Below are 13,695 nucleotides of genomic sequence, written 5' to 3' on the forward strand. Positions count from 1 at the left end.
CACCTGCTTTTGCCCTTGCCATCACATGTTAAATCAAGATATGGCTTATCTAGATCTGGAAGTGCCCAAGGCCAGGTTGGAGGGGCTTGGAGCACCCTGGGACAGTGGAAGGTGTCCCTGCCCAAGGCAGGGCTGGCACTGGATCAACTTTAAGGTCCCTTCCAACCCAAACCAGCCTGTGGGTTCTGTGATTCATAATGAACATGTTTAGGGTTACCATGGTGCACAGGCTACTTTGCAGAAAAAAAATTGAAAGTCTCTTATTTATCTTTTTGGGAGTTTTTTTGGTTGGATTTGTTTTTTGTTTTTTGGTTTTTTCCATTTCTCTGTAAGGACAAAGCCTAACTGAAAAGTGAGGGGATTCTGGCATAGCCTCACTTTTAACATCCCTCTAAATTGGAAAGTGCTTCTGTTTTCCAAACCATGTTTGGATTACATAATTTGCTCACTGTGGCTGCTTCTAAAGCTAATTTCTTCCCTTAATCAGTCCCTCAGTAATCTAATCATTATTAAGCATCTTTTGGAGGGATTAGAAATGACTTTATTTTAAGACCTGTAATTGTGATTACAATATATAATCCCCCTAATAGACACGTATAACTTATTTAATTCACCATGGCTTTATTTTAGGAAATTAAGGCATTACTGATGGTATTTTGAGGAATGTGAGAGGATATGCTACTTTTTACATTCCTATTTCTTTTGGCATATTGCACAAGGAAATCACTACTGTGGCTGCTTATACTCATCATTTTGAAATAGCTATTTTATAATAATTTGCTTTTTCCTAAATAGAAAAATGTTTTTAGTCTCCCTAAATTACTTCAGTTTAACTAAATTTCACCTTAGACTTTGCAGCACTTCCAGCTGCATGAGACAATGGGATACACAGCAAAACTCAGATGTCTTTCCTAAATTATAGTTTCACTAAATGTTGGATGCAGTTGATATCCATCACATTTAGGAATGTTTGTCCTGAATGTCTTGAGATAATTTGGGGAAGAGATGTAAGAATCCTGTCCTTTGCAGAAGCAGCTTTGGCACAAGCCCATATTGCCCACTGGGGCTGCTCCTTCTAGGCTTTTCTTCTCCTTCTTTCTTTCTTCTCCCACCTTTTGCATCTGTTCAAATTTACTCATTTTTGTAGTTTTTATTGGCAAGAGAGTTAAATTATGTAGTCTCAGAGAAAGAAAAACAGGAAATAAGCAAAGTTTTGCTAATTTTTTTTTGTATTTGATCAGGATGGAGAGGGCAGGTGCAGGCAGGTTAAAAAGAAATAATTTTTAAAAAAAGCTTAAATGCAATCACTGCTTCTATCACTTCCCAGATCACATTTCTCCTCACAATGTAATTATCTGGACTAAAATTGGTAGGAGAAGGAAAGGAAGCAACCCCTAGCAGTATAGAATACTAAGCCAAACAGAAATGAGGAATTTCTTATTTGTTATGCAAAGTGGCACATTCTTTTTAAAATACATTTTAATTTCTTTTCCGCTTGGCTTTCCAAAGAGAGATGTGCATCTCTCAGAAGGCAAATTTTGCCCTTCAATTTGTTACTCTATATCTTTAACCCCACCAGGAAGTACTGTTGGTGGTAATTCTGTTTGGCACAATACATTAAAGATAATGACTTAGAGAAAGCCAACTAGCTGCTCCAGTATGAAATCTCTTCAATTCACAAGAAAAATGCATTTCTAGTGAAGTTCACTGTCAGGACAGTGCACTTGACTGATTGAAAGGCTGTTTATTTGAGTTGTCTTAGAAAACTCATCTCTGAAATTAGACAGAAGGAAAATAGAAAGAAAAGAGAAGTGTCTTCCTGCAATAAACATTTAGAAAAAAATTGCTTTTAGAAAATTACAAATCCTGTGACTTGATACTGCATCAGGCTCGTGACATTTAAGATAATACAAGTATTTCACAGCACAAAAGCAAATCATGTAATTTAGCTTGCCTCAACAAGCATTGCCTCAGCAGGGGTCTCTAATTCAGCACAGACAAAAGATTTTATGAAGTTCTCAATATAAATACCCAGAATACTCTTGGCACAGAAAATACCTTTCCCAGAGCCTGTACAATAGTCAGTTGTGGAACATTAAATGCAATCAGGAGCTGAAATCTGTAGTGGATGGGGGCCAGAGTGAGTCACGTAGGCTCAGGTATAAAATCCGTATCAAAAGTAGGCACTCAAATTTTGACAAGAGCTAATGAGTGTGCTTGTATGTCATTGTGTTACAGCTCCATGTCAGCCTCTGATCACCTTCACACACATTAGCCAGCTTAACCCTGTCCCCCTTGGGATGTGGTCTGCCATACCTCACTGTCACAGTTGGGGAGAAGGGAAAGCAAGGAGCTCAGAGCCTGCAAATTCCATGGTTTGAAAAGGCAGCAGCATCCCTGTAGGTGTCCATGTACACTGGAGCTGGGCAAACATTGTTTTTCAAGGTTGTTCTCACCTTGCAGCCCTTTGGGTCAGCCTGGCTCTGAGCAAGGAGTGGTTTGGAGTTGGAGCATCAATTATCCACAGGTTCTGAGGGACCCCCAGGCTGGAGCTACCCCTGCAGTGGGTTCTGCAGCTGCTGCTCTCAGGAATGAGGCTTTTCCTGATGCCAGAACTCAGCAGCACAGGGATCCCCAGTGGGCCAGGGAAATGGGGTGGGTGCTTCACCACTCTCATCTTCCAGGGTACTTTAAAACCTCATTGGGAAAATTTTGGGGTATTCAAAGGCACAACCAATCTCCAGGTTCATTCTACCTTACCACAATTTGGGATTTACAATCCAGCTTTTCTTGAAAGGCAGTTTGGGTTACAAAAATATTCTGTTGTGCTCACAAACTGGCTCAAAAGCCAGTGTTATAATGAATATCCTGATGGTTTATAGGGCTGAAGCAGGAATAGAAGCATTCCCTTTCTTGTGAGCACCAGGAACTTCTGAGGAATTATTTTGAATGATACATGCCAATATAGATAACAGTAATTAGATCAAGCTACAAAAGTGTGAAAAATTGGGTTAAATATTAGATAAACTTCCTGGTAATTAGATATCCTGGGCTGTGGCATGGCCTGCCTGTGGAAGCAGTTTTGCATGCAGTTTTAGAGCTCAATTAATATATTTCTGTGTTGGCAGAGAAGGCCTACTCTTTTGATAATCTGATAGAGCATCTCTAATTCTTTCACCTTGGGTATATTAATACTGCACATAATTAAAATCGGTTCATGATAAATTAACTAATTTGCCCTTAGAGTGATCAAAGACCCTTTTGCCCTCAGGGTTTGTAGTAGCTGCTGTCCCCCCCCCCCCCCCCCCACCTCCATTTTAATCATCAGTCTGAAATGTTTATTGGAAAAAGAAAAATTTCCAGGAATTAGGCTCTGAAAGTCCCCAGCTCCTGCAGCTAGTGCAGTGTAAGGATGCCCTCTGCTGAGCATGGGCTCAGGAGTTCTGGGTTGGAAGCAGAATTGTCCCTTGCTGGGTACAGAAAGCATTGGCTGAGCAAGCTGGATGTCAGGTCAAAGTTCACTCATTCTGGTGTGCATAGTGAATTGAACCCAAAGCACAACCTGCAGGTATTGGAAGAAGTGTGGAAACTGTAGATAATTTACTCATTGGGATTTATAAACCCCAATAGCTCAAGCATCTGCTTTCTGCAGAAATATGCAGCACCTTTCTAGTTCTGCAATCCAGTAACGTGGACTTGGTGAGAAATATATTCAGTGATGCTGGAACACTGGTGCTGAGAGGTTCTAAACACATTAGAACAGTGATGGGGTAAAAAATATCAGTGTTCATCCTGAGAGCCTTTTTAGTCCTTCTAATGATGGTCAAGAGGAACACAATAGTAAGGCAGTCATAAATATGACATGCATGAGTAGGTTAATCTACTTTCAAGTATTTCTTTGAAGTTTTCTCTGTGCTGTGTAGTGAATTCTGCCAAAAAGCTTGTGGAACAGTTCAGAGGAAGGTGAAAATTGTGTGGATCCATTAAACAAGTGAACTCTTCAAGAGGGATACCATGTCACTTCATTTCTGAAAAGATTTGAGAATTCAGAAAAACCGCGAACAGCAATGGAGAGCTAATCCTGTGCTGCCAGTTTAAATCAGATCAAAATTTCCTATTTCCTTCATCTCAGTTAAGGCCAAGTCAGGACTTGTGTTGGTCTCAAATTGTTGGAGGAGGTTCAGCACCATCTCAGCTCCCTCTCCAGCCTCCTCCCTTTAGCATGCAGAGTATCAGAGAGGTCACTGCCCACTTGAAACTCAGCTCTGTGTGCCAGGAAAAGCAGCAATATTTTGGTGAGGCAAGTGGTGAGGGTTTGTCATTGAATTAACCATATAAATAATTCAACATACCTGAGGAAATTTGGAGGATGACAAGCTCAGAAATATATATTAAAACCCACAGTACTGAATTCTAATTAAAATTTATGTTAATAGCAGAATTTTCTTTTACGGAAGGTACTTTTTTTTCTAGCTCTGGTTTTAATCAGCTGAGTCTAATGCAAATAAATGATTCTGTAACAATTTACTTCATATATAATGGTACAATTTGGCTGGGAAAATGGGCTGAGAGAAACCTCATGAAGTGCAAGGTCCTGCACCTGAGGAACAACACCAAGCAAAAATGTCACTTGTGTCACTTCTTTCTCCAGTGACTGGGCAGTGGAGCAGGGTGCCCACTGAGGCTGTGGAGTTTCCATCCTAGAAGACATTTCAAAAGCTGTGTGGGCAACCTGGGCATCCAGCATCTGGTAGCCTTGCTTGAGCAGGGGCCAGAGCTGATCACCTCCAGAGGTCCTTGCCAATCTCAGCCATTCTGTGATAATAGTCCAGATAGCAAATTAGGCAAACATGGGCTAGAAGCAGATATATTCTGACAGTAACCACTACTCTTTGATGCATGGAGGCAGAGATTTCAGAGCAGCAGAGTCAATAAGAGCAGCAGCTGTGGATGTGAGCAGCACAGGGGTGTGTAAGCCCTTGATACCCAGCAGCAGTGCCCAGGGCCTGGCTGTGTGTGCTGAGCAGACCCAGAGCTCACTCTGCTGTTGCAACAAGCTGGATCAGCTAGTTCACATGAGGTGAAAATATCCTAAATCCTGAAGCTTGCCATCTGAGGATAAATTACTACAGGGGAAGAGAGCCATATAAGTAATAATGTTAGAAAAAGTAAATTGTGTTATGCTCTATGCCTGTCTTTTCTAAATATTGTTTTAAGATGCATCTGAGAGTATCTGAGTCTGACTTCACAGAACTGCCGCAAAACCTTCTTACATGGAAGGACTCACAGGCAGCTTTTTCCCTGCTGTCGAGTGGAGATGTTTGCAGCCTCCCAGGTCCTGAACTGGCAATTCAGAGCAGTTTGATTGCCTGCTTGATTGTTTGTGAGATAACGGTGAGATTGGCAGTGGCAGGGTAATTTACTGAAGATTGCAATGTCAGACAATATCCAAGGGGGCTCGTGAGCATAAAGATGTGATTCACATGACTGACAGGAGCCTGAGGGATTGATATGCCCATTCCAAGTTCAGGGTGTCATCACAAGTGTTTGGCTACAGCATCCCATAATCAGCTGCATGATGAGGTCATTACAGGCAGAACTTCTGCTCACCTCTAATAACAGCTCTGGCCAAAATATGATGCAGCTCCAATAGGTAAATGTAAATTTTGTCAGAGGGAGTAATTTATATCCTGTGGTTTGCCTGTGTTATTTCTAGTGTGTTGATAGGCTTTCCTTGCCTGGTGGTCATCTGAGAACTGAGTGGACTTAACAGTGGGCAAAGCTCAGTTCAGAGTTGTAGAGGTCTCACAGAATGGGGGAGAAGCTGAGGAATTCTCAGAGCTTAGTAGGAAAACTGCCTTGAGTTATAACCTGAAGCTAATGATGTCCTCAGAATGATTATATCAAGTGGGGAGAAAATTAGATGTAGCAAACCAGAAAGATCCTGCAGCCTTGTTGGAGAGAATTTTAAGATGAATGGAGCTCTTAATGTGAATAGGCGAGTGACCTTAAAGCAACATATAGCTCTCACAACAAGGTAGTTTGTCTGACTTAAATCTCCTTAGAGGCCTGAATGAAACATTGTCAGCATAACTTGGCAATTTTGTTTTTAAATCAGGTCAGGCACAGTCATTTCAGGCACACAAAATGGGTTGGATATAAAAGGCTAATTGTAAAATAAGAATGTTTTTTGTAGTTTTAGATTGGATTTTTTTCCTTTAGGTTGTTGTTTTTCCAGTTATCTCTGTGCTGGTCTGTTGTGCACTTGAAAATCCTGAAAATGCATGAGTCATGATCTTAACCTGAGGTACTTTTGTCTGCTTCCATACTGGAATGCTCTCTTTTGTGTATGATTTTGAATGTATGTGCAGGCCATATTTGTATTCAAAAATCCCATTGATACACCTTGGGAAGTTTTACGGACATAAGTGGACTTCAGATTGGGCTCCTGATTCTTACCAGAGTAGATGAACAAATGTCTGTAAATTGTTAGAGATTATAATATTTCAAAGCAAATGGTTAATAATTTCTAAATTATAGTAGAATTCCATTGAGAGAACATATTTCAGTTAAATAATAATACCAAATGAAGAGATGATGATAGAATTGTTACTGTATGTGCTGTTATTGTTATTTATCTAAATATACAGATTGATCTCTCCCTTGATTCCTTTTTAATTTCTGGTGTTAAAATTATCTTTTTTTCTTAAAAATGCATCTTAAAAAATATTAATGATAGATAACAATGTGTAATATGATGACTGAACCCACCAATTTTGTGACTGATATTCCTTGTCCAAGCATGCACACAAGCTGTGAGCCAGGTATCCATGGGAAGTGGGAGCTCTGGCAGCCTTCCCTGGGAACTGCCAAAATGGCTACAGTGTAATTTATGTTTTACTTTAATAATGATAGCTGTGTCATCTCCATCTCCTCTCAGCTCCTCAAATGGAACAAATAAAATCAAACAGCATAATTCTCAAGACAGGGGAAAAAAAAAATAAAAACAGCCAAACAAGCAAATAACTTAAACAGAAATCCTTTATTGTTTCCACTTCCTTTTGCCTAATTTCAGTCCTTGACAGATTTATTGAGATTCATCCTCATCTAACCTTGATTTACATTAATTGTAGTGGTTTTTAAGGAGTGTGCTCAAAGCCTCATCCTCATGGCACTGTTGGCTGAATTACCAGGTTTGGGGCATGGGGATGCTATGAAGACTGAACTTAAACCATTTTTCCCGGTGCGTTAAGCTTTCCATGGGTGTTACTGCTCCACAGCTCCATGCTGGATCTCAGTGGTGCCTGTTACCTTTCAGATGGCCTGGTGGACTGCCTGGACCCTGACTGCTGCCTGCAGGCCACCTGCCAGAACAGCCTGCTGTGCCGGGGCTCGCGGGACCCGCTGGACATCATCCAGCAGAGCCACGGCGCCGCGCCCGCCGTCCGCTCCTTCTACGACCGCATCAAGCTGCTCGTGGGGAAGGACAGCACCCACATCATCCCTGGGGAGAACCCCTTCAACAGCAGGTGAGAAATCCCCTTCAACTGCAGGTGAGAAAGCCCCTCCAACAGCAGGGAGCAGCTGGGAACGTGACATGTGTCTTGGTTTGAAAAACCAGGTGTCTGCTAAGGAAGGCAGGAGCCTCCCATGAAATGGAAAATTCAGACCCCCTCCCTCTGAATTGTTATAAATTTGAAATTAAAAGGCTCTCAGGCAAAGATATGGGAGTCAGAATAACGGTTCTTTGCTAGGAAAATTAAAAATACAAATGTAATAGTACAAACAACAAAAAAAACAGAGTCAGACCATGCCCTGCCCCCTGTGTGTCAGGGAGGTGTCCCAGCCCCATCCCATGTTGGCTCAGCCCTCCTGCAGTGCCAGCTGTGGCTCTGCTGCAGCAGGGATCCTGCACAAGGGGGGAGTTTTCCTCTGCAGCTCCAGGGCTGCTGCAGATGGGCCTGGGCTCCCTCTGCCCATGCAGGGCAGCAGAAAGCTGCTCCTCTGGCAGTGCAGGGGGCAAAGGCTGCTGTGCTGTGCCAGGCTCAGATTGGATCCAGGTAGGAATGCTTGGCTCCTCCCCTGGGCGGAGCATCTCCCCATGGGATGCTGGGATTGGATCAGCCCTGCAGGGACACTCAGTGGCCATGGACAGCAGAGATCTCCTGGAGGGAGGCTTGGCTGTGGGAGAGAGAAAGAAAACTGCCTCATGAACAGGGGATAACTGCCCCAGCTCTAACAGATAGGAACAGAATACACACACCCATTTCCAACCTAAGACACACCAGATCTGTGCATTGCATGGGAAAATTTGTGCCAGTGATTCTGTTTGTGGTTTAACAGGAGCTGCTGCTTGCAGGTGCTTCATCTCAGGCATTGATCACACTGAGGCCACGCTGGTGCAGTTTATGATGTGGCCTCTGTTTTATAACAGAGTTTTATTAGCATTTCAACAGTCTGGCAACACCCAGAAGAAGGTTTCTTCCATTGAGTAGGAGCTTCTGAGGTTTATATTTTATGAAGACTGCAGTCTAGAGAAAGGGAAAACACTAACTAGTTCCAGTTCATTTATAATGTAGTGCCATTAGCACAAATTTCAATAATGGAATAACATTTCAAATAATTTTAAAAATCCATTGATTTATGGAGTTTTATTATTTATTCCTTACATTAAACCATTTTACTTGTAGCATTGATCCACCTGACTGGGCTTTCTTTTTCTTCTTGTTTTTTTATTTTTCTATGTGTGTTTTCTAAGACTATTAATTATATATTTGCAATGAATCTAAAAGCCAGCACATCATTAATTAATATTTGATGCCATTGTATGCTTACAAGAAGATTGGTATTTATCAATATTATATAAATAGGTCTCCATGGAAAGATGCTAAGAAATTGATGAGTATATTATTTATGTTCATATCACCAAAGTTAATACTGAAGGAAGAGATTCATTTAAGATAACACCCAAAGGATTGCACTTCATTGCAGGAAGTTTTCTCAGTCAGGATCCCATTACAGGCTTAGTGGGTGATGTAGAGCATGTCCCTAAATATTTGTCTGTGAAAAGAGGATCATAATGTTTCTGGATACACCAGGCAGGTCCCCATTGTACTCACCCCTGTGCTGTGCACAATCATTTCCATATTCCATCAGGAAACTCCTGTTGGATCCTACTCTATGGAATATAGATTTTATGCTATTCTATAAAATACTCCATGCATACACATATGGAGTTGTTAAAAAGAATAGAAAAAAATTGTTCTGCTTTCACCTTTTTTTGATCCTGGAAATGTTTAAGGCCAGGTTGGTCAGGGATTGGAGCAGCCTGATCTATTGGAAAGTGACCCTGCCCATGGCAGGAGGTTGGAACAAAATGATCTTTAAAGTCCCTTCAAACCCATTCTGTGATTCTGTGAATTAGTGCTCTAAACTAAACAGGAGCTGAGCAGTTCAATCTTGACATTCCTTTAAAAAAAGAACTCATTGGAAACTTTAGTTTTGGGGTTTTTTTTTAATGTTCCTCGTGGTAGGACTCTTAGTTCTGGTTTATTCATCTGAACTACACTGCAGATTTTAACACATCTTTGCAAATGACCTGTTAATGATGTTAAAATTGGCCTTCACCTCTAAGTTAAGAAGGTACTTCTGATAATTCTATGCCTCAACTGCTATTTTCGGTACCAATTTTAGGCAAATGTAATGTATAGTGTCAAGTTGTAAGTTTTAGAACTGATGGGTTTGTCGTTTAAAAGTGCCACAAAGTTGAAATTCCAACTTTTCCATATACTGAAGCTGCCATAGTCTCAAAAAGTAGCTCCTGTGTCTGTAAGCTGTTTGCTGAGCTCAGTCTGTCATTCCATTGAAAGACATGAAAAAGTGAGACAAAATAATGGTTTGGGGTTTTTTTCCCAGTCTTAGTTTAAGAAAAAAAAATATATTTCCTACTGTAAAGGAATAAATAACAAAATGTATTGATTGCTAAAATAGGTAAATCTCAATGATTTTTTTTTCTGTGCAGAAACAAGATTAAATGATGTTTCCAGGGGAAAAAAAAAGCCACATTTAAATTCCTTGGTAAAAAAAATATATAATTCCTGTATCAGTTCAGTTTTTCTGTTACTTTTAAAAGATTACCAAAGAAAGGTGATTGTATGTGTGACTATGATTCAAAACATTGCTTCTTATAAGTCCATATTTTAGCTGCATTTTAGCTTATTCTAATATCTATTGTGTTCCTTATTTAAAATTTTAGAAATAGAAAGGAATATTATTGACCAAAATATTTTATTCAAATTATTTCCTAACATATTAAAATTGAAGGTAGAAAAAATTAAGTCATGGGCATTATTAGTTTTCTTCTGCTATCTGACAATTTGTTTCTAAATCTACTATCTGCACAGTTTCCCTAGAGAAGCTTAAGTGACTTTTTTTCCTGCATCTACTTCTGTGTGTTTGTCACATAAAATAATTCAAGCAAAATGAATAATGCCAAGACAATTATCTTGGTCCAATGTGTTCCCAAGCAGATTTTTCTCAACAGGTTTCAATTTCTATTAAATTCCATATTCTGCTACAAAATGTTGATTTAGCAAATTAAAAATTGACCTGACAGGTCAAGAAGCACTAAAAGGAAAGTAACAGAAATGGCTCGTTTTTATTAATTAGATTTTTTAAATGTAGTATTGAAGAAAATATTGCACCCTGTTTGGAATAAAAATATGAGGAAATAGTAGTTAAATAGCCAATATAATACAGTTAGAAATGTAGCTCCCAGCCCCTGAACATCTCAGAGTGGGCAGAATAGAGCTGCAAACCATGCCTGGTGTGGCTGATGGAAGGAGCTGTCCTGTGCCAGGGGCCCATTGTCAGTGTCCAGCCCAGCCAAGCTCAGCCCAGGTTAGACCCCCAGTCCAGCTCAGGGTGCTGTGCCTGGAGCTGCTGAGCTCTGGGAGCAGCCCCAGTCCTGCTGGAAGGGCTCCTCATCCCCATTCTGTCAGCAGAGCAGAGCTGGAGGCTCGTGCTGGAGGCACAGACCGGTGAATATATAAATCCTTTCACCCATGACTACAGCAAAGTGCAGTTTTACAATCCCTGAGATTATGGGTTAAGAGGAGTTCACTCTCCCTGTTTTCACGTTCTCCAGTTTTCACATTTCCAGTGTAGCAATGGAAGCCATCACAAAGAGCTTTTCCTTCTCCCTTGCCCTTTTACCAAACAGTTTCTCCCTCCCCATTCTGCCTCTCTCAGGGCTCAGGAGGATGGAAGGGAAAGGAGCCAGGGGCTGGGAACTCCTCTCCAGCTGGGAGCAGCAGCACTTTGTGCCTGCTGTGCACTTAGCAGCAGCAGAGCACTTGCCAAAGAAAAAATCTGACTGTGCCTCTTAGAGGAATAGCTCATCTTCATCTCCCTTAGGTTAAACAAAGCTGCTTCTCCTGCTGGCCAGAGAAACTCTTTGTCTTGCTTGTGTGTAAAGCTGGACTTTAAACCAAATCCTCCTTTTGGCAAAGTGCAAGCAAGGGTTCCAAACCAGGCTGGAATGCAGTATACAGGTATCAGTCACTCCCTGAGATGAGGGAATTTGAACCTTGATGTGAAGAATTGGTGATACAAAAGAGAGATGTGGCATTGCACCACATTTGTCAAGTGTCAGGCACCCACAGGAGTGGTACTGTGCCCTGCAGGGAGGTTTTGGAGTTTCAGTGGCTGCAGGGGCACAGCTTTGGCCTGGCTGAACGGGAGGGAGCTTTGTACTCTGTAAAGCCTCATTAGACAATGAGGCAAGCCCTTGTTAGGCAAGAAGAGCACTGACTGCCATTCTGTGTGCACTTCTCACTGCATAAACAAGCATTTTCTTCACTTAGGTGTATAGAGGGAGCTGGGCAATATTGTGGTCCCTCAGTATTCTAAAAACCTTTGGAGTAAACTGTGTTTAGAATAAATGAGGTACAGGTGTTCCACTACTTCACTTAAAAATGACATAACCTCCCTTTGTAATTAGCTTTACTACCTTTAATTCTCTTTTTTTTCCAGTCTTGTGTCTCTGATAAGAGGCCAAGTGGTGACTACAGATGGGACTCCCCTAGTTGGGGTCAACGTGTCGTTTGTCAAGTATCCAAAGTACGGCTACACCATCACTCGCCAGGATGGCACGTGAGTGTCCCTGCTCCCCTGAGCCCCTGGGTGCTCTGCAGTGTCTTTGCTGATTAACAGATGGTGTGATCTAATGGAACCATGTGGCACCAGGCATTGCCTTCCTCCCAGGGCAAAGAGCTATTAAGTAAACACAAAAGTAATTTTTCACGTGGCGTTTTGAATACTAACTGCATGTAAATACGGACGGGCTGACTTTGATAATGACGTGTTAGCAGGCACACTCCTTTCAAATAAATTGCTCTGTATCTATGAAAACATTTGTGGGCTACAGCAATATCCAGCTGAGACAAGAAATATTTTATTTTAAAATGCAGAGCAGGCTAACACTTCTAGGAAAGAAAGAAAGCATCATTACAGAATAGTATATTTTGTTAAAATTTCCCTTCTGTTTCTCTTTGCTTTTGAAGAGACACTCTCTTTTGAGTTTCTTCAGGGTAGAATGTAATCAGAAGATTCTAATTGAATATATTTAGACAATTTCCTGCTGTGCAAAAAAGTGCTTTTCCCCCCTTGTATCAGCTTATTTGAAATGCACACAAATTCAGATAAACAAAAGTCATTGTGTCATGGTTTATCTGGTTTACTGGCTGTGGTAACTAAAACAGTTTATCTGACACAGGCATTGTAAACATTTGCCATTTTATCTTGGTCTTGCATAAAAACAATGGAATTGATATAATTAATACAAGTCAACTGAACTATAGGGAGTATTGAAGTTCCATACTTTCCAGAATATTAATCTGTTTTAATAAAAGTAAAATATTGATTTCAGTAGTTTAAAATTGCAGTAAATGGTGAGCTGAACCATATTTAAATCTGCATAGATTATTGATGTCATTGAGTAATTTGTTATGTTGCCAGCATTTACATAAAACAAATGATACCTGTTTCTGTTGTCAGAACAACCTGGAAACATTTCTCATTTAAGCCAGGTTTGAAATGCCTACACAGCTCCACATTACTGCTGTGATTGTGTAGGGAGTTGGAATTTAGGAAATTAGGTTGAAACACCTAATTTCTCTTAAAAATGATAGATCAGTTATCTTGGGGACAGGAATTCTTACTTGTAGAATGCTTCTCATTACTGTTCTCTTACTGCCATGTGTCCCATTTTATGTTTGATGGACAGGATCTTTTAGGAAAGGGATAATTCAGTGTTCTGCTCAGAATGCACTTGGCTTCTCTGCTGTTTCTATATAAAGGTGACTTGTAATAATAAATGTGGTGGTTTGTTTGTTGGGTATTTTTTAAATTATTTAATACAGAATTTATAATTTTATCGGAATGAGCTTTGTCTAAGGGACTTCAAATCATTGCTTGTCTTGGCTGGTTTTCAGCAGTTTAGTTGCCAGAGGTTCACATCCCATTATTGATCATTGGAACCATGACATTTAAAACATAATCATGGTCTGCTCACTCTTCCTACCTCTGGTGATGTGGGGAGAGAATCACAAGGTAAAAGTAAGAAAAATCTTGCATTGAGATAAAAACAGTTAAATAACTGGAATAATAATTATAAAAACTGTAGTAAAAAGGAAA

The 13,695-nt window shown here is 40.5% G+C and overlaps 1 protein-coding gene across 15 annotated transcripts in view; it reads left to right on the forward strand.

Moving 5' to 3' along the window:
• The window catches only part of TENM2 (teneurin transmembrane protein 2), a 612,801-nt gene that overhangs the window by 561,925 nt on the left and 37,181 nt on the right, over positions 1–13,695 (forward strand). For all 15 annotated transcript variants that reach the window (XM_054288118.1, XM_054288120.1, XM_054288119.1 and 12 more), the window contains 2 exons: positions 7,319–7,529; positions 12,034–12,153. In XM_054288118.1, coding sequence (XP_054144093.1) covers positions 7,319–7,529; positions 12,034–12,153 — 331 coding nt within the window. The remainder of the gene's footprint in view (positions 1–7,318; positions 7,530–12,033; positions 12,154–13,695) is intronic.

The sequence above is a fragment of the Melozone crissalis genome, unplaced genomic scaffold (genome assembly GCF_028551555.1).
Source record: "Melozone crissalis strain CALT ecotype California unplaced genomic scaffold, PUWL_Pcris_2 ptg000061l_1, whole genome shotgun sequence".
Taxonomy (NCBI): Eukaryota; Metazoa; Chordata; class Aves; order Passeriformes; family Passerellidae; genus Melozone; species Melozone crissalis.